This window comes from Micromys minutus (assembly GCF_963924665.1).
Source record: "Micromys minutus genome assembly, chromosome: 15".
NCBI classification, from domain to species: Eukaryota; Metazoa; Chordata; class Mammalia; order Rodentia; family Muridae; genus Micromys; species Micromys minutus.
Window position 1 is genome coordinate 49,934,401 of NC_137984.1, and position 21,221 is coordinate 49,955,621.

The window sequence follows — 21,221 nt, forward strand, 5'->3', positions numbered from 1 at the left end:
TGGCTGCTGGGATCTGAAACCAGAGCTTCTGGAAGAACAGAGCAGCAACTACTCTTAACCACCAAGCCATCTCTCCAGCTTCTGGGGCTGGTTTGTAAGCAGAGCAGATTGCTAATAGTGACCAAAAAGGAGAAAGAACGTTCCAAATGTTACCCAGCATCCTCTGCTTCCTGTGTACTCCATGCTGGCCAGGAACTGACAGAACCTAGGCTGTCCCTGAACTTGCTGCAATTCTCCTGTCTCAGCCTCTCAGGTGCTGGTATCAAACTTGAAACACAATTCAAGTGTAAATCTCCCCCCCCCCCAAAAAAAAAAAAAAAAACATTTTGAGCTATGAAGTTAACGCTGGATGAATGTCTGGTCCCAACATTTTATAGATGCAGAAAGTAATCTCTGAACTGGGATAACAGCTGGGTTCCAGTCAAGTTCGATTTCAGTTAGATCGGCTCCTAAGATAACCCTGTAAGTAAATCTCTACCTGAGTTCTCATTTCTGTAAAGATAAAGCACATTAGCCCTCACTCTACCGGGTGATTTACGTGATTGATTCAAAATATAGCTGCAAGCCAAGTGCAGTGCTGCACATCTTTAGTCCCAGCACTTGGGAGGTTCAGGTAGACAGATCTCTCTGAGTTCTAGGCCAGCCGAGGCTGCATAGTGACACCAACAGATATCTGTAAAGTGCCTGGCCTGTAGCTACTGCTGAAACTATAGTCTTTATTGAGATAGATTTAAATATGGCTTTTAGATGTATACACTTTTCCCTTTATGTTGTTAGGTTCGCTCTGTCTGTCTCTCTGTCTTTCTCTGTCTCTCTGTCTGTCTTTCTCTGTCTCTCTGTCTCTCTCTCATGTGTGTGTGTGTGTGTGTGTGTGTGTGTGAGTGTGTGTGTGACACCAATGTGCTACACCACAAGCTCCATATATGGTAGTTTATGATTTAAGATCTAGAGCTAGAACAATTGGATACAAGACATGCATGCGCACATACACATATATTAATTTCAGGTTTTTGGAGAAGTGCTATTGATTTGAACTCAGGACCTTGCCCCTTTGAGAGGCATCCTCAGCCAATTCACGTGATAGATTTTCTTGTTTCCAGTGATGCACAAATCAGAAAAACAGACAGAAGACATCTGTACTGGTTGGTTTGTTGTCAACCTGACGTAAGCTATAGTTGTCAGAGGGGAAGGAGCCTCCATGAGACCCAGCTGTAGGGCATTTTCTCAATTAGTGATCCAGGGAGCAGAACCCAGCCCATTGTGGCTGGTTCCAACCCTGGGCTGGTGGTCCTGGGTTCAATAAGAAAGCAAGCTGAGCAAGCCAGAGGAAGCAAGTCAGTAAGCAGCACCCCTCAATGGCTTCTGCATCAGCTCCTGCCTCCAGGTTCCTGCCCTGTTTGAGTTCCTGCCCCCGACTCCCTCTGAAGGGTGCTGTGGAGGCAGAATCTGAATAAACCTCCTCCCCAGCTTGCTTTTCATCACAGCGATAGAAACCCTAAGGAAGCCGGCCTCCAGCGGAGCTTCAGTTTTGTATTACAAGGTGTTTCCAAGTCTGAATCTTGCAGCGCTCAAACATGCAACACAACTCAAACATCCTATTTTGAGTTTGTTGTTGAAACATGAGATTATTTAAAGTACATATGGCGTCCTTTTTTTTTTTTTTCAGACAGATTAGTTTCTTTCCAAGCACTCTTCCAGTCATTTGCTAATTAGAAATTTCAGTTTTAAATGTTACACTTAGTTCAGAGTGAATCCTGTATTCCCTGCATCCTCAGGAGGTGGAGGCGGAAGGACCAAGAGTTCGAGGCCATCCTCAGCTACTTGATCAGTCAGAGACCAGCCTGTACTACACGACCCTCCCTGTCTCAAAAAACAAAAAAATAGAGCATGTCAAACCTTAGAAGAGAGAACATTTCCGTGTGTTTTTGAAGATAGTATTTACTACAAAACATATATAAATGTGCGTGTGTGTGTGTGTGTGTGTGTGTGTGTTTGTGTCTTTTTTTCTTGGCACAGGGGACTTTACATAAGGATGGGTCTTCCAAATCAGATAATTAGTAATCTCTCCCTTTTTCTAAACACATTTTGCCGGAAGCTCACTCATGCCTAGTAACTGCAGAGACCAGAAGGGGGCGTACTATCCCCTGGAACTAGACTTACCCATAGCAGTGGGCCACAGTGAGGTCAGATGCCAGAGCACTGGATTCTCTTAACCTCTGAACCATTCCTCTGGCCCTGAAATGTAATAATCCATTGTCTTCGACATAGATGATCTGCACATTATAGGAGAACACATAGACTCGTAACTACACAGCCACCACTTCTATTTATTCGTTCTCCATTCTTTCATTTAATTCAACAAAAGCCAAGCAGTATGGTGAATTACTAGAAAATTCGAGTGGGAGGACCAGTAGTAACATGACAGAGTTAAGGTTCCTGCCACCAACCCTGGGGTCTCCAGGATCCACAAGCTGGAATGAGAGAATGGAATCGAGAAAGCTATCATCTGACCTCCACACACTTCCTGTTATGCTCGAACGCGCGCGGGCGCACACACACACACACACACACACACACACACGTCACTGGTCACATCACTGGACTGTTAGCGAAGCCTGTCATCACATGTGACCCCCTTGCCTGGCTTGCTTGGATCAGGAAACAAGAAAATAAACTGATATTATCAAACAACAGTTAATTCCTTACTTTGTAACTTGCACTAGCATTCCAACTAAAATGCCTTCCTAAAACTTCCTCTCTGCCAAGACTGTGCGACCATCTGTGTTCTGCATGGCAGAGCTCTCTTATTTAATACACATGTCCTGCCTTTGGGAGAAGCATGAGAAAAGCTTTAATATGACAAGAAACAGAAAGAAAATAGTGAAAACACATTGTGTTTCAAAACGAATGCAAGGTTGAGACTTGTGACACTGTTAATTTCATGGCCATACCAAGCCTTCAGATGTCTCACATACCCACAACTTAAATGCTAACGCCCGTGAAGTTTGGAGCTCAGAAAGGATTTCTTATTTTAAAAACAGTCTGAGGACCTAGTATTTAAAACCGGTTACATTTCATCAGATGATCTCAAAACCTCCAGGTACTAAAAGGGGTATCACCAGTAGCAGAAAGGAAAGCAACATTTGGGCTTGAGCAAGAAGAAATCTTTTTGTACCCAGCCCTACTAACTTCACAAAGCTTGAACAAAGCCCTACACAGTTCCTCCCCTCCCCTCGTGCCCCCCCTCCCTGTTTCTAGTTGGAACCATGAGGGCTTCCTGAAACACACAGCTCCCTTAGGACATCATCGGAGGCTTTGTTAACTGTTAATGTTGTATCTCCAGCATTGTGGGGCTCATCTCCCAGGTTTTTATTTCCGTGCAGTGCTAGGGGTTAAAGCCAGAGTCACTGAGTGCTCACATCACTGAGCTACACTCACAGCTCAGTGATTCCGTTATCTACTTATTATCCACTTTTTTCTACATTTATCCTTTTTTCCCCTCATAGTAAGGGCCTTAGATGGCAGTCTCTACCAGAAGACTGCATTCCGGCCCTCTTTTTATTTTGAGACAGGGTTCTTTTTTTTTTTTTATGATTTATTTATTTTATGTATTTGAGTACACTGTCACTGTCTTCAGACACATCAGAAGAGGGCATTGGATCCCATTACAGATGGTTGTGAGCCACCATGTGGGTGCTGGGAATTGAACTCAGGACCTCTTGGAGAGCAGTCAGTGCTTTTAACCCCTGAGCCACCTCTCCAGACTGAGACAGGATCTTTTTAAGTCTTATTCCAATTGGTCTTGAACTCATTCTATAGCCCAGAAAACCTAAAACTTGAGATTCTCCTGCTTCAGTTTTATGACTTTCAGGGACTTCGGGCCTCTACTTCCAGTTAAAACATTTGTTTGTTTTTGAGACCAGGTCTCACTGTAGAGCCTTAGCTGGCATGGCACTCACTGTGTAAAACAGGCCTGGAACTGACAGAGATCTGCCTGCCTCTGCCTCCCTGAGGGCTGGGTTTAATGGCTTATGCCTCTATACCTGTCCTATTTACATTTTCCACCAAAACTTTCCCAAGATTTCTTAATCCTCCCTTTCTCTTTCTTTCTTTGGGGTGGTTGGGTGGGTAGGGTCTCACAGAGCCCAGGCTAGTTTAGAATGCCTTAAACTCCTGATCCTCCTCCCTCCACATTTGAAATGCTGGGTTAATGGTGTGTGCTCTCTGACAGGTTAATGCTAGGGCTCGGAGTATACTCAGCAGGCATGCTATCATCTGGCTAAGTCACAAGTCCTTTCTTCATCTTGTAAGTGAAGGCTTCACTTATCTTGGCGGAGCTCACGTGACCAGAATTCCCATGATGCATGCTTGGCAGGAAGAAGACACACCGGCTCCACTGATTACGGATACACTGGTATTATGAGACACACCTTTTGCTGGTGCATTGATAATATTGATGGGAAGCAAGAAGATGAAGTCGTCACCCTGGCCCTACTCTCCTCAGTGTGACATTTTATTATCTATCAGTTAAAGGAGGCCAATGATAACGTCCACATTTACTTTCAACTGTAACCGTTTTATCGGGCTATCAGAAAAGAATGTTTAACCTGACGTAACTTCATCAAAGGCAGCTTGCCTGTTTCCTTCAAAATTCCCAAGCACATCATGCCAGCTCTCCCAATGACTCCTATTTGTGCACACTTCTCCATTTGTGTGAGGATGTGAAATCAGTTACAAGGTTATTCTTTACAGAATAGTTTGTGCCAGGCAAAGACCGGAAATAGATGTGAAGCGATGCCCCCCTGCTTCAGTAAAATGACTTCTCAACCCAACCAGAAATAATCACTCATATCAACCTTTTAAGGTGTATTTAAAAAACAAAACAAAACAAAACAAAAAAAAAAAAAAAAACAAAAACCTTTGTGTTAGGGACATTGACTGTGCAGGTTGGCCTCTTATTTTTTGGTCTTGGGCTCTGAGCTTAGGGCCCCACACATTAAGTCTTTGCTGTACCACTTGCCTATACTAGGATATTTAAAGAAACAATTGGGGACAGTGACCTTAGAGAATTTGAAGATTTGGGGAAAGCTTCAGGACAACACCTTTAACCAAATGCTCTCATCGGAACAGTCCCCGAGAAACCGGAATAGAAATCAGGCTAAGACCAAATTCACAGCTGGATTTCATCGCCAAGAATGGTCCACTAGTGCTCCGCCTATTTGCAGGGTGCGGCCGTCTGACTGTGGGCCCACCTCTGCAGACTGTGATTACAAAGGAGCGGTAGAGGGTTGTTCTTTGTGGTCCTTTCTAAGCTTACCCATTTACTCAAGTCTCCCAGCGGCTGTCAAAGAAGACCTCATCAGCCAAAATTTGTAGTCCAACCTCTGTCGTTTCGAAAAAGGGATTATGAATAGGAGCCTGGATTAGAGAGACGCTGGAGGCAAAGTGGAAGGAAAAGAAAAAGAAGTCTGGTTTTCTTTTGGAGCCTCATTTTACCTAGAAAAACTCCACGCAAGAAGGAAGAGTGACATAGAGCAGCAACAAGAAATTAGGAGCTGTCTTTTTGGACATATTTAAAACCCTAATATGCATCTTCAATTTTAAGGCATCCCGGTCATTAGAAGAACATGCCGCCCATACTTCTTTTTAAAAGAGAAAGCAAATCAGAAAAATCAAGCGAGGAAACATTTTCTTCTACTCTTTAAGGCTAAAAGGATCACTGCCTTTCTACCGTGTTGGCTCTGCTGAACCTGTGTGAGATACCCAAGTCTGGGAGCTCTCACTAGGAGCTTAAAGAACTGAAGGGAACAGCTGTGCCTCAACACTTGGGGCTTATCTCCTTTAGCGACTTCAACACCTCATCGCTTCCATTCTAAATAAAAAACAAATAAGCAACCAGCCAAACTTAACTAGGTGTAATAAAGTGATAAGATTGTCTCTAAACGCTCTCCTCTGACCCTTTAGCCACCACTCCAGACCTCAGGAGAAAAAATAAAAAAAAGAGATTCCCGTGGCAGGAAAGAGGTTCCCATAAAACACTTCGGATGTGAGGCGCTACTAGATCTAGGTGCTTGTGCAACAGTCTTGTCTTCTCCCCGCGCCGCACCTCTCCGGGGTTCAGGAAGACTGGAGGCTGGGGGCTGGACCGAACTGCAAAGGCTCAGCTTGCAGGTGTGCACAGGTCGGGTGGGAAGGGGGTCGGGAGGCGCAGAACTACCAGTCTTCCCCGGAGGATCTTCGCGCCCCGGGCGGCCCCGGCAGATGCCAGCTTAAGAAAACATTCCTCCAAAACAAACCCCACCGACTTCCCGAGAGCTCCGCGAAGACGCGTGGGCGGAGCGGGCTGAGTGGAATCCACGAGGCGCCCCACCGCCCACGTCGCGTCCGGGAGCGCGCAGCGGCCCCGCGCCATCCCCCGAGTCGGGGTCTGGGCTCTGCCTGGAGTACTCGTTTGCACTCTGTAGTAAACAAAAGTATGGTCGCCGCCTCCACGCTGGTTTGCCTCCTAGCAATCCGAACACTGAGACGCCGGAGACTCAGAAACACTTGAGAATTACAGAAAATAATAACGGAGATTGAAAAAAAAAAGTGTGTGAGAAAGAAAAACACCCCACTGCCCCCCACCAACCTACTGCCGCCTCCCGAGGGCAAGCAGCTCCCTCCCAGGACAGTGTTCATTGGCTGCCTAGGCGGAGACTCAGCGCGTCCATTGGTCGCGCAGCCTGTCAGTCAGGGGCGGGGCGGCGCGCGCGCCGCCGCGGGCGGGGAGCCGCTGCAGATCCCGTAAGACGGGAGGCTGCGGAGTCGCTGCAGTCCCCGCCGCCGCCACATTCAACAGGCAGCAGCGCCGCTGTCGCGCGGCCGCGGGAAGAGAGCGCGGCCCGTGGCGTCCGCCCGTCTGCCTTTGCGTCCGCGGCCCTGTCAGCAGGAGCGTGGCGTCCGAGCTGCCGGGCTCCGCGGCCTGGTCTGTGCCCCGTCCAAGGCACGAACTCGGAGGATTCTAGACACCGGTGACCCAGCGAAGTTAAGTTCTGGGCGCGTCCGTCCGCTGCGCGGCGCCTCGCTCCGGCGTGCGCCCGCCGGTCCGCGGCCCCCAATCTCGGAGCGACACTCCAATCGCCCGATCCGCGCCCCCGGTGGCCGCGTCTCCCGGTACTCTCTGCTGGTGGGGGAGGGGCGGGGGGCACCATGGCCGAAGCGCCCCAGGTGGTGGAGACCGACCCGGACTTCGAGCCGCTGCCCCGGCAGCGCTCCTGTACCTGGCCGCTGCCCAGGCCGGAGTTTAACCAGTCCAACTCGACCACCTCCAGCCCGGCGCCGTCGGGCGGCACGGCCGCCAACCCCGACGCCACGGCGAGCCTGGCCTCGGCGTCCGCTGTCAGCGGCGACTTTATGAGCAACCTGAGCCTGCTGGAGGAGAGTGAGGACTTCGCGCGGGCACCGGGCTGCGTGGCCGTGGCGGCCGCAGCTGCTGCCAGCAGGGGCCTGTGCGGGGACTTCCAGGGCCCCGAGGCGGGATGCGTGCACCCGGCGCCGCCGCAGCCCCCACCGGCCGGGCCGCTGTCGCAGCCCCCACCGGTGCCTCCCGCCGCCGCGGGGCCACTCGCGGGACAGCCGCGCAAGACCAGTTCGTCGCGCCGCAACGCGTGGGGCAACCTGTCGTACGCCGACCTCATCACCAAGGCCATCGAGAGCTCGGCGGAGAAGAGGCTCACCCTGTCTCAGATCTACGAGTGGATGGTGAAGAGCGTGCCCTACTTCAAGGATAAGGGCGACAGCAACAGCTCGGCGGGCTGGAAGGTGAACGGCCTCGGGGCGGTCCTGTGTGTGTGTGTGTGTGTGTGTGATGTGTTGGGGCCAGCAGAGGGTCGGCAGTGTGGGTGTTCGGGGGCCCGGAAATGATGGGCGCACGGAGAGAGCGGGCGAGAAATGGCAGGTGTGGCGGGGGCTTCCCCGAGACCTGGAGCCAGATTTGGACCAGGTGCAGGCGAGGGAGTTTTCGAGGGACCCCGGGCGGGCTTGTTTGGAACTTGAGTGAAATGCCAGAGCAGGCGTGAAAGTTAGCTAGTTGTTGGAGTGAGGGGTTCGCTTCGAAGGGTTCGCCGCTTGACTCTCGGGACCTGCGAGGGGGTCGGGCGACTCCTCCGCCCACACGCGTACCCACTCTCCCGACCGACCCGACCGCGGAGGTGACGGGAACACTGGTGACACCTCCCCCACGCACAAGCACACGCGGGGCTCCCGCAGCCGATGGGATAGCTAAACGCGCAGCTGGCTGAGCGCTGTGCGGGCCAGCAGCTGCCGAAGGTTCCCCGATGGCGGGGCAAATTTGGTTTTATCCAAAGTGGTCTGAGCGGGTAGTCGAGCGTTCCCACTCGCTGGGTACGGTTTCTGACGCGCGCAAGTGGGTGGCCAAGGCTTTTAGACTCTGGGCAACCTAAAGTTCAAGTGTGACCCTTGGCCGGGGCGGGAGCTGGCGAGGAGGGGAGGGACCGGGAGTACAGGAAGCCAGAACCTTTAAAGGGCCAGTGCCTCCAGGCTGGGCGGCCACACTTGCACTCAGAGAAGGGCTTCCACAGTTGGGCTGGCTTGGGGAGGTAGGCTTTTAATTGAAAGCCAAGGAGCTGCTATGTGTGACCAGATTATTCATGATTTAGGGGAGTGATTTTTTCTTACCATAAAGCATGGAGCTACCTGGCAAGGATAGAAGCCCTGAGTGAGTATTTGGTAGAAGTCTTAAGTGGGGTACTCACTTGGGAAATTGCCAAAGACCTTTTGCCTGGGAGGACTGGAGGCTGTAAATTAGGTGTTTAAGGTCCGTGTTTACCTTTCTGAAGGTGGCAGGGCAGACTGAGGTGACTCGGTGTGGACTGTGGCATTCCTCCCTCTGGGGATTAGGGTGGTATAAGGGCCTAGGGCCTTTTGGGAGGAGAGAATCTTACCTAGAAGTTCCTCTTGAGGTGTGGCCACTCCTGGCTGACAGTTTCACAGAGTCACAGGTTGGAACATAGCTTTTCTTCCTCCTGGTCTTGGCTGTACAGCAGAACAGAGATTAGCCTTTACTTCGTGATTGTGAGCAAGGTGGTTTCACAGACTCTCAATCCCTGTGGTTAAAGGATCTTAAAGGTCAACTTACTCACCTCATACAAAAGTTCTTGAAGAAAAAACCAGGGCTTGTTTTATTTCTACCACAGTGTGTTTTAAAGATATAATATATACAAGACCTTACCCTTGCAATATTACCAAGTGTTCAAGAACAAGAAGCAAATTGCCTATTTTTCATATTCTAATTCAAAAAATAATGATTGTCTTTAAAATCCAATTTTACTGAACGTTTGACTTTAAAGTACTTGAGTGCTTTACCTGTTTATGGAGGTCAGCTGTTACATAAAGCATTTGCCACTGACAACAAAACAAACAAAAACCTAAACCCTTGGGCACCCGGAGTACCTTGTGTACTTGACACCATTCTTTTATGTCTTGGAAAGGGACACAGCCCGCCTGATTTGTGGGAGTGCCTTGCTTCAAGGGTAAAGGTCGTTTTGGTTTTGCCTTTCGGGGTCTTGTGAAGATGCTCTTTAAAACTGTAACTTGGTTTTAGAAATTAGTTCGTAGAAAAAGAGGTTATGTTGAAATCTTTTTAGTATTTTACTTCATTCTTCTGATTTCTTAATATGTAAGTGTGATGATTTATGTATTAAAATTATTTTCTCATTGGCGCCAAGAACCTAGAAGCACAGGCTTTGGAGAAGTGGAGCCGCTGGCTGCTGCCGGTAAGCCTTAGGATAGGGAGCAGGTCACTGCTTCAGAGATGCTTGACTGGAAGACCGGTCGGTGCCAGCTAAATGACAGCAAGCGGTTTTCAGTTTGAGTAAAGGGGTATTTTAAGAAGAAACCTAAACGGTTGTAACTCATAACTAGTCTCCTGGTTAACGTTTCATAAGAATGAGTTATGATACTTGCTAAAACTAAGTTTCACTCTCAGATCTGAGAGTTCATAAAGGAAGAAACTGTATTATGACTTACACTTGAAATCCTACAATGCATAATGTTTGAGCAGTAAGGAGTGACAGCGTTGGGATAGGCTGTTTCCTGCGATGAGCTATTGAGAATTAGTAATTAAACTGTGTGAATCATTAATCGAACTGTTTCATGGTGTGCTTCTGAGGGCTTGCCTGAGAATCTGACAGTTTTGCAAAGGACATAGTAACTGGAAGGCTGTTAGTATCCAGAATTTATTTTTAGAAAGCGGGATGTAGCTCAGTGGTAGAATGGTTTCCTAACCAGCAGGGCTCAGTCCCTCACGCTGTATAATCAACAGGGTGTGTCAGATCGTGTCAGTACTGGTGCACATACATGGGGACATGATACATATTTGTATACATCGCCAAACATTACGGAGGATAAATTAAAATTTTACAGTTGGGCTTAGTGATACTTAGTGATGGCACTTAGGAATTGGAGGCTGGAGGATTGTAAATTAGATGTCATCCCATTGATGTGTCCTGGGCCACTTACTTGAGCTCTTGTGACCAAAAAGAAAAATTAAAAAAGGAAAAACAAACAAGAAAAGAAAAGGAAAGAAAAAAACCGTTCAGTGTTTAGAGAAGTGTTGAGCATGTACCTTACCTGGTTTTGGACATGGTTTCTGACATCTGTCTTAAATTGATAACCGCTGTGCATGCATGTGTGTGTGAGTCTCTGGGGTCTTACTGTAGCACTCACAGTTTTGCTGGGCTCCAGGGAACCTGCCTCCCAGGTGCAACACAGGCTTTCTATACTGGGGCCTGAGACCAGAGCTCAGGTTCTGCAGCTCTGAGGTAAGACACAAAGTGGAACCTGACAGTGGAAAACCTGGGATCTTGTAAATGGCACAGTATTTGTAAATAATGAAACTTCATTTCCGGGACCGGTTTTCTCTACAGAAAACTTTCTAAAGCTTGGGAGGTAGCGTGTGAGGAGTACTTTTTCCTTTCTTTCCTTTTTTAAAGTTTTGAGTTGACTCTTGTTTATTGTTTTGGTAGAATTCTTGATGTTTTAGGGGTGGGGTATAGCAGTTGGTAGTGTGCTTGCCTAGCTAACATGCAGGAGGTCCTGGATTTTATCCCTGTGTGCAGTTGTATGCTGCTGATCATAGCCTGTAGAGGCAGGAGAATAAGTTCAAGGTTATTTTTAGCCGTATATGCCCTGGGGTATTTGAGACCTTGCTTCAGGAACAAAATTATTTGACTGTAACATTTAAGATTTATTAAAGAGGGTTTTAGAATTTTTATTTTTTTTTAATGAACTAGCTCAGCTGCTTGCTAATTTTGGGAGAAATTTCTTTTTTTATCAGTAAAATGATAGTGGTAGTGTATTTTCTTTAATTTTATCTATAATCTTCAAATCCGTGTTTTAACATACCTACCGAAAGTGTAGCTACAGAAATCTGACTGGGAGGATGGCTGTTATATCTTACACAGTGGCCATTGAGTTAAGAGAGCCTCTGAGGTGGACCGGACTTGATGGTATCTTTCCTGCTTCTAGTTCATTACTTTTAAGATCATCACCTTACTGTAAGTGTACTGTGTGGAGGCCACCGTGGAGGCCAGGAAAGGTGTTAGAGCCTCTGGAACTGGACTTACAAATGGTTGTAAGTCATGATGTAGGTACTGCTAACCAAACCTTGGTCCTCTACAAGAGCAGTGACTTGTTCTTAACCTCCGAGGTACCTCTCCGGCCCATTTCTAGTCTCTGTTGCTTTTTCTCTTCCTGGACACAGATTGCCTTAAAACCATTTTTATATTCAGCCGAAGCCCTCAGAAAGACTATAAGTATATATAACTACGTGGGGGCAGGGAAATGAAGAAAGAATGAGCTAAGGTGTGTATGTCTTGTTAAGTGCTAAACCATTTTAGAAATCCAAGTCATGGACCGAACCCCACTTGGAACACCATAGACAGCAAGCCCGTTCGCTCTCCCCAATAGAAAATAAGCACCAGATCTGAAAAGTATGAGAACACTATTTTCACCTATGAACTTTTTCACAGCAGGAAGAACCTTCCATGTTCATTGCGTTTTCATTGCATTTCGTATCGCTTAAGGACTTTTCATGCATGTGTGTATAGGTTTCAACCAAATCTGCCTCTTCCCCCCCCCCCCCCCCCCCCCGATTTCCCCAGTACTTTCCCCATCCTAGCTGCTTGTGGGGTGGTGGTAAAGGAAGGCACTTAGTCTGCTGAGGTGTTTGACTGGCTGACCTTGTGTTGCTCTGGCATGCTCAGCAAACAGCCATTTCACTGTCGATGGCTACTACCTGTCCCGCGTCAGAGATGAGCAAATCTACTTAGAGGACAGTTTATTAGTATGTTCATTTAGCACGATGATAATTCTAGATTCTTCCCTAGAGGCCATGACCTAGCCAGCCATAGGGTTGGCCCAGTGCCAGGCACGCGTTCCATTTTGAGAAGCAGGCTTTAACTCTGGTGAGAAAGTGCTTGGTAGCTTCCATACTATTCATGCCAATACTTGCCAGGCCAGCCATTGTTTTAGCTTCCAGATTTCACAGCTAGGTGTGAACGCAATAAGACTTTTCTCTGCTAATAGTGTGCATAGAGAGCCTCCCAGCACTATGGAGCTAGCCAGTAGGAACGGCTTGATTTCTTCACATCCTGTGACCTAGGTATGTAGTGTCTTTAGCAGTAGAGTCTTACTGACAAGTTCTGGGTGGTAATTAAAAGCAGCAGCAATAGCTCTAGTCTCTTGTTTTAGGGGAAGGGGCATCTCTGGGATCATGCTGACCAACAATTTGATGTGAGGTAGTTGGTACCTGGCACTGGGTTTCTTATCTGATAGCCTAGGTATCTAGGAAAGGCACTGTGCCACCTGCTGTTACAGGATAGTATCATTTAAATGTCTTTTATATGTCTATATGTGTGTTTGTAAGAGACATCTGCAGTAGTAGGTTTCTGTATTGCTTTTTCAAATGTCTCCTGTTCATCGTCCTTCCCTGTGTCCCCTCCTCTACCCTGCCCTCCTACCACGGACACTGTTACTTCCCTGTCTGCCTTCGAACGTCTGAGCTCCATTCCCTCTTGAAATCTAAACCCTCTGTGGCCCCTTGCTTATTCCCCGATTCCTGTGATTTCCGAGTTAAACACTCCCACCTGCAGATTGACAGGTAGCTGTCACATGGGAAAGAGAGCATTCTCTCAGACATTATTTCCAGGTCCATCATTTAGCTGTGAGTTTCTAATTTAATTAATCTTTATAGCTGAATGTTTTTCCACTGTGTATTTGCTTTGTTCATCAGGGACGGTATGGGCTGTCGAGTTTCCTAGGCATTGTGGATTTGCGCAGTGGACATGGATAACAGATGTCTCTAGCTTTTTGAGGAAACCACACTCTTTGCCATAGTGGATGTCCCAGTTTGCACTCTTTCTTTTTGTTAAGACACTGTCTCGATATGTATCCCAGGCTGGCCTGGAACTGACTACAGACCAGGTTGACTTCCAACTCAAAAATTCACCTGCTTCTGCCTCCAAGTACCAGCATTACAGCTGTATACCTTAACACCCAGCTGTAGTTTGCCTCTTGTCAATATGTGTATGTATGTATATGTTGGTCATTCCGACGGGAGTAAGATGAAATCTCAAAGTAGTTTTATTTGCATTCCCTGATTGCTAAGGATGTCACACATTTTAAAAACTACTTCTCAGCCATCTGTATTCCTTTGAGAACTCTGTGGTTTTATACTCAAAATTTTAAGTGTTTCTGTATTTTGTGTTTAGAGCTTTTCTGGGGGGGGGTGTTGATTTTTTTTTTCTTTGTGTATTCTAAACACTAACCCTATGTCAGTCTAATAGTTACTAAAAATGTTTTTTTTTCCCCCATTTCCTCTTTTGGAATGATTGTGTCCTTTGCTGTACAGAACGTTTTTAGTTCATGAAGTTTCTTTATTAAATGTTGATCTTAATGCTACAGTCTTTTTCTGGGCCTCTAAGTTGAAACAATCCTACTTCCCTCTAACCATGTCCGGGGTTTCTGGTCTTGATGGTTGGGGATTGAGCTTTGTTCAGATTGAGGATCTGGTTCGTTCTTCTACACTGAGCTATCCAGTTGACGAGTGCCACTTGTTGAAGATGCTTGTGTAGTTTTGACCTTTTTTTTTTGTCTAAAATCAGTTGGCTGTAGGAGCATTGTGTTCTGCTGATGAGTGTGTCTGTCTGTCTGTCTCTTTATGTCAGTATCGTGCTGTTTATTACTATAGCTTCATAACTTGGTATCAGAGATGGTGAGACCTTCCATGTCTTTTATTATTGAGGATTCTTTTTGCCATCTTGGGTTCTTTGTGTTTCTTGACAAGTTTGGAGATTATTTCTCATCTTTTGGTTGAGTTATTTTGAAATTTTGATGGGGATTATGTTGAATTAGTAGATTGCTTTGGGCAGAATAGTCTTTTTTTCATTAATTCTTCTGGTCTGACTATGGAAGTCTGTTATGGTCTCCTTGTTATGGCTCTGTTTAAATTATATACTTCATCTTGGATTAACTTTGGTCCTATGTAGCTACAGATTCAGCCATTGCTTTATAAAGTGTTCTTTTTCACCTTTGATTGTATTAATTTTGGTTTTTTAGAATTTTGACTAGTTGGGCTAAAGATTTGTCAATCTTAATCTTCATTTGACTTTGTATTGATTTTTAATTTCTGTCGTATTTTCAGCCTGATTGTTTTTCTGGCACGTCAAGTTTCTTACTTGGGATCACTTGCTTTTTTATAAAGGCATTTTTAGTTCTGTCGTTGCTGTTTATCATAGATTCTGCTACGATGGCCTTTAATTTTCATTCAGTTTTATTCTTGACCCAGTTGTCATTTGGTTGTCATAAGTTTGTATGGTTTTTGCAGTTGCTTTTGCTGTTAATTTTTCTGTGGTCTGATAGACTGACTATAGGATGTTATTTTTAGTTTTCTGTGTTTAAGAGTTGCTTAATGTTTGAATATGTGATTGGTTTTGGAGGAAGCTTCGTGGCTGCAGAAAAGGCTGTGCATTCACATTGGTTACGTCTCTGTTGCTGTGAGAGCACATGGAGAACGGGGAGTTAATGACAGGGTTTGTGCTGGTTAGTTTTTACCAGCATTATACAAAATAAGGTAACTTGACAACAAGGAACCTCCATTAAGAAAATTCATCTATCAGATTGGCCACTCAGTGGGGCATTTTCTTGTCTAATGATTAATATGGTGGGTCCTGTCCACTGGTGCTGCCACCCGCGGGCAGGTGGGTGGTCCTAGTGTTGAAAGCAGGCTGAGCAAGCCAGTAAGCAATATCCAGTAGTGGACTCCACTTCAGTTCCTTCCTCCAGGTTCTTGTCTGCCGTCCCTGCCTTGTCTTCCCCTCAGTTGGCTTCTTGTGTAGGTAGGTTTCTGTCAGTCTTTTATCAGAGATAGAAAGAAAACTATGATAGGTGTGTTTCTGCCAACATTGGCAGGAGGGTAAAGCTGATCATGGGAGGAATGGTAACAGGGAAAAAAGTTTGCAGGAGCCAACAGGAAGATAGCTGGTGACATAGCATCTCCAAACAGGAAGAGAGAAAACAGAAGGGGGTGGCGTAAGCCACCTTCAAAAGCACATGCCTGCTGATGTCCTTCCTCCAGAAAGACTCCTATCTCCTTCAGGTCCCGTTACCTCCACAGACCACCAGCTGGGGAACTGTTGCAATCACTGTTCTATTGCTGTGAAGAGACCTCATGACCAAGGAGAGACAGACAGACAGACCTGGCATGGGCTTTTTGAAACCTCAGAGCCCACCTCCATTGTAGTTCTTCCAACAAGGCTACACCTACTCTAGGAACAGGCTGTACTCTTTAATCCTTCTACACCTTCCAAACAGTTCAATCCCTGATGAAATAGATGTGCTCAGGGAGGCATTTTTGCTAACCTCCCTAGGGAGCAAGTGTTTAAATTCAGGGACATTTCTCACTCAGAACCCACAGTTATTCATTAGTGTTGGGTGGGGTGTTCTGTAAATGCCAGTTACGTCCATTTGGTCTGTGACGTTACTTAATGTGTGTCTCTGTTTAACTTTAGATGACCTTTTTTGTTTGGTTTTTTGAGATTGATTTTATTTACGTGTATGGATACTTCGCCTACATACACAGAGAAATACAACATGCACATGTCAGCTTTGATGGATCCCCTGGAACTGGAGTTACAGATGGTTGTGAGGCACAGCCAGTGCTCTTAACCACTGAGCTATTTCTCAAGCCCACTAGTTGACCTTTTATTGGTGTGAATGGAATATTGAACTCACCCACAATTACTAGGGTTTAGATGAAGCTCTATCTGTGTCTTTTGTGGAGTGTGCAGGAGTTTAGTTCATACATGTCTAGAATTGTAGTATCCTGGTGATCATCCATATTCCTTCTGACCAGTTCTTATTTAAAGTCTGTTTTGTCAGGTATTAAAATAGTTACTCCTCCTCGTTTTTCAGTTCTATTTGCTTGGAGCCCTTTAAGTGTCTCTTCTCTGCATTGTCTTTCTTGTGAGTTCTTGGGTGTGTTTGTTCTCTTTGGAGCTGGCTAAAGTTCACAGATTCCTTCAGTTCACTTTTATCATGGAAATATTTAATTTTTCTTCAATTTAAAAAATTAACTTTGCTGAGTATAATACTCTAGGCTGACAGTTAGGTTCTTTCTGATTGGAAGACCTTTGGGGTGTCTGGCTTTATGTTCCTGTCATAACTGGGCGTTACCCTGATGGGCCAGTTTCTTGACTGGACCTGTTTCTCCTTCCACTTGAGCTATCCTTTCTCCATTCTGTGCCTTCAGTGCTTTAAATGATGTCTGGGAGTTTGTTTTCTGGTCCTGTCCATTGGGGTTCTGTACCTGAAGGAGTGTCTCTTCTTTAGAGTTGGGACATTTTCTCCAATGATTTTATTGGAACTATTTTCTATGCCTCTAAGTTGAAGGTAAGACACTTTCATAGTGTCCCAAGCTTTCCCATGTTCTCTCCAGATGCTTTACTCCATGTCTTAGCTCCCGCCTCTGCTTTTTGTTGATGACTCTTCACACTGACAGGTTTATTTAGCTGTTTGTTTTGGTTTCCTCATGAATTCAGTGTGAGCCTTCTTCAGGTCTAGCTTTGTTTGCCTGTCCTCATTGCCCCCTCTTCTCACTCTGTTCTCTAGGTTGTCTTGGACACACATGTCTTCTTTAGTTGTTAGGACATAGTTATCAATTCTTAAATTGTCCTGAAGTTCTTTCAGCCATTACTAACGCTTAATAATTTTTGGAGACTATATGTTAAAGATTATTGCTTTTGTTGTTTGTTTGTTTTTTGAGACAGGGTTTCTCTGTGAAACAAACCCTGGGTGTTGTGGACCACAGGGTGGTCTTGAACTGAAGAAATCTTCCTGCCTCTGCCTCCTGAGTGTGCCTAACCAATATTTGTTCTTTTAAAAAATGAGACATTTCTTCTTTCTCCTCTTCCTCCCCCATCTTCCCCCTATTTCTTCCTTTAAAGTTTTTTATTCTTTTGAATTGGGTCTTATGTAGGCCACACTGTTCTCAAAGTCAGTATGTAGCTGAGAATGGCCTCAAGTCCCTTATTTTCTGACATCAGCCTCCTAAGGCTGAGTTTGACAGGTGTGCTGCCATACCTGGGTGGAAAGGTTGAAGTTAGCAACCTCAAAATAAATTTATGTTGGTTGTGTGGAATTTACAATCCTGCATGAATTAATAGTGCCTTATAATTTAAATGTGAGCTGTAAATGCATGAGTGATCAATTAGATAGATGTCTTTGATAGCTTTCACATTACAGTGTATCATTTTATCCACTAGCCTGAATGTAAGAATGAGATGTTTTAGTTGGTACTAAAGCTGTTAAATGTGGTTAGACCAAACCTCAGAATAGTGCCAGATGACCCAAAGTGATGCCAGTGGACTACATTAAATACATTCAGAATACCAGAGAAGTCTGACTAGTTTGTGATTAACCATTGTGTTATACCGGGCAAGCACTTGACCACCAGCCACATCCCAGTCCTTCTTGTGTTTTCTTTTTTTGAAACAGGGTCTCAGGTTTGAAAGACTCCTTCAGCCTCCCCAGTACCTGGTGTTACATGTAGCAGAGTGGCTTCAGAAAGGCATACATAGAGATGATTAAAACAAAGCAGCCATTTTCAATGGGGTGAAGCTGCTTTGGCAGTGTTGATACCAGTGCTGGGAGATACTGTTTTGTTTGAAGATACCCTGCTAGGGAATGGGAGAGAGTTAAAAGGGCACAACCGGAAGTGCTCACCACTGGGAGTTTTTATGTGTATGTTACCTTCCACATAGAGAACACACTAGTTCACTTCGCTTGCATAATGGTTTGTTATACCAGGCTAAGGGAATCAACTGATTGAAAGGCTTGAATGAGTATTTGTTTTTAGATCTAGTCAGTTAGGAATTTCCACCTGTTCCCTTACCCCACCCCACTCCTTCACTCTAAACAGAGAGCTACCTCAAGTATCTTTGACCCTTCATTTTGTCTCCTTGATTGTAATCTGCAGTGGGAAAAAGTATAGGATATTACTCTGGGAGGGAAGTGGACGTCAGCTTGTAGGTAGATCATAGGGGGAGAGGGACATTTTCTACCAAGATCTCTGCACTTCTGACATTTTTAGGTGAGTTTTTTAATTTTTGGGATAAGGCACACCTACCTTTGGAGAGAGTGGCACCTCTAGTATCTTGTCTACAACAAAATCCCCATGAGAATTCTGCTGTGTGCAGGAAGCCCAACTTGGGCACCTGTGGAAACTTTAAGGTTGCCCCGTTTCTCACAGTGATTTAGTTTCAGCTACTTTAGATCTCTGCGGGTCAGGACATTCTGCCTTGATGAGATATTTGTCTTAATTACACTGTGTCATTCTGTGCAGCCTAAGTTAAAACCTGATTCTAATGACACATCCAGGACCTTAACAGCCCAACTCATCTATGTGAAGCTGTGGGTAGAAGGGTAAGGGGGGGAGGAGGGATCTGCTTCCAGACACAAACTTTCCCAATTGCTGTTCCTCACAAATCTGGAAAATGGGTAATGGTTTTGTAAATTTCTACTTAATATCAGATCAGAAACTTTTATTAAGTACTCAGCTGAAGAAGAAAAATTGTTTTTCTGTTTGTAATCCTGTCTCTTCCCATCTTTTAAGTTGTTAAATTACTCATTCGGCTTTGTGAGGTATCTTCATTATTGAGTTTCCCAGTTAACACTTGGAGAGGTAATTAAGTGAGCCTAACATCTGCTCTCATACAGCAGGCTCCCTGTTGTACCTGCTGATTATCCTCAAAGTCAAATTCTGGTCTTAAGCCTGGGAGGAGCCTAAGGAGAGAAGATAAGGAGGGAGACAGGAAAAGGGAAACTGGTTTAAATTATGTGGGAAAATAAAGATTATCTTTTCAGTTGCCCCATATTTTGAGGAGTTAGCTGAGGCTTAGAGATAGTTTTTCCTCTTTATTAGTTTTCCTTCGGATTCCCCCTATCCCTTTTTTGGTTGTTTTAAGATTTATTTATGTTTGAGTACACTGTTGCTATGTTTGAGTTCACTGTAGCTGTCTTCAGATACCAGAAGAGGACATCAGATCCCATTACAGTTGGTTGTGAGCCACCATGTGGTTGCTGGGAACTGAACTCAGAACCTCTGGAAGAGCAGTCAGTGCTCTAACCACTGAGCCTTCTCTCTAGTCTCTTCCTTCCTTTTTATATGTTTTTTGTTTAAACATTTTAAAGCCCCCCTTTAAGTTTTATGTGTATTTTACTGCATGCGTACAGTGCCTTCAGAGGCCAGAAGAAGGCACGGACCCCCCAAGGACTGGAGTTATGGCTAGTTCTCAGCTACTGCCTGTGCTGGGAATTTAACTCGGGTCGTCTGCACAGTCAGCTGGTGCTTTTAACTTCTGAACAGTCGCTGCTCCTCTCTGTTTTCCTGTTTTAAATCTGGAAAGCTACAGTCTTCCCCGTCAGTGCGTTGCACTGGAAGTCTGCTGTGCAAGTGGACAAGGGAGAAAGCCTTCCCGCCTAAGTGAGTCATTGTCACGCACATAAAAGGTCTTTGCAAGGTGGCAAAAGAAGGAGTTAGACGACATTGCATTCTGCATCTGTGGGACACTGCCATCTGAGTTCTGATTAGGGGACAGAAGTTACAGAATCACTCAATATCCAAAGTTACAAATATCGTGTCTTTGAAAGTGTGAAAACAGACCCTGTAAACATTTTAAAAGTGTCAAATACTTGGGCCGGTTTTGTTGCTTGGAGTCAAGATCAAAGGATATGGTTTAACTAGAAATTTTTTTTTTTTTTTGGCAGATTCTTGAGTTAGTAATGGTTAAAATTTGGATTTTTGTCTCTTGGTAAGTTTTAGTTACTATCCCATGACCTAAGTATCGGGTTGCAAGGACTGCAGAGGAATGTTTGTGTTCAAGCACAGTAACTTTACCAGACGCTGTAGCTTTGCTACAGTCACCCAAGTGAGAGTGCATCGTGGGCCGGGCTTCAGTCCTTACTGTGCTTTTAACACAAAAGCCCCACAGCTTCAAGACAAGTTACTACACTTGCTCCTGCGAGTATTTCTACAGGGCTAATTCCTGGGGGTGGGGCGAGGATGCCAAGGATCGAGACTCTGGCAGAACTTGCAAAGGTCTACTGAAGTGGTTTGTGGATTGGGTTGCTAGCTGGTTGTATCTTAAATTTAATAGAAAATAGTACTCTCTGAATAGGTAAATATAAAAATCTATGTATCATAAAATCTACATGCAATGAATAAAAAAGCCCCTCCCCCATAATGTGTGACTGAGTGGGTCTCCTTCAGTCAGCATATTCAAATGTAATTTTCTCCTCCAGCCGTTATGGTATTTGCATACATCAAATGTGAAAGATCCTTTACTTTATTCTCATATTCTCCCTCCCCCCTCTCTCTATCTCTCTCTCTCTCTGTGTCAGTTTCTTGGCATGACGATGGTAAATCGGGATGATTTGTATTGCTACAAAAGCTTTAAGATTATTATTTTTTAGACGGGGTCAGGGCAGTGTGGCCCTCTCCTTTGTTTCATTTTTGACAACACTGCACACAGTAGTGCTTCTGTAGTGCTCTCTCAGTGGTCCAGAATGCTGCTTGAGGTGCTACTTTCTATTTGGTCTCCATTTTGAAACTGGGTCTCTGCAGTTCTGGTAGGCCTCCTGCTTGCTGCTTAAAGCCCAGACTTGCA

General features: G+C 45.3%; 1 protein-coding gene across 1 annotated transcript in view; it reads left to right on the forward strand.

The window, feature by feature from the left end:
* Positions 1–7,051: 7,051 nt before the first annotated feature.
* FOXO1 (forkhead box O1) overlaps positions 7,052–21,221 on the forward strand; it is a 69,655-nt gene continuing 55,485 nt past the window's right edge. The window contains exon 1 of the mRNA XM_080929374.1: positions 7,052–7,800. Coding sequence (XP_080785500.1) covers positions 7,189–7,800 — 612 coding nt within the window. The 5' untranslated portion in view covers positions 7,052–7,188. The remainder of the gene's footprint in view (positions 7,801–21,221) is intronic.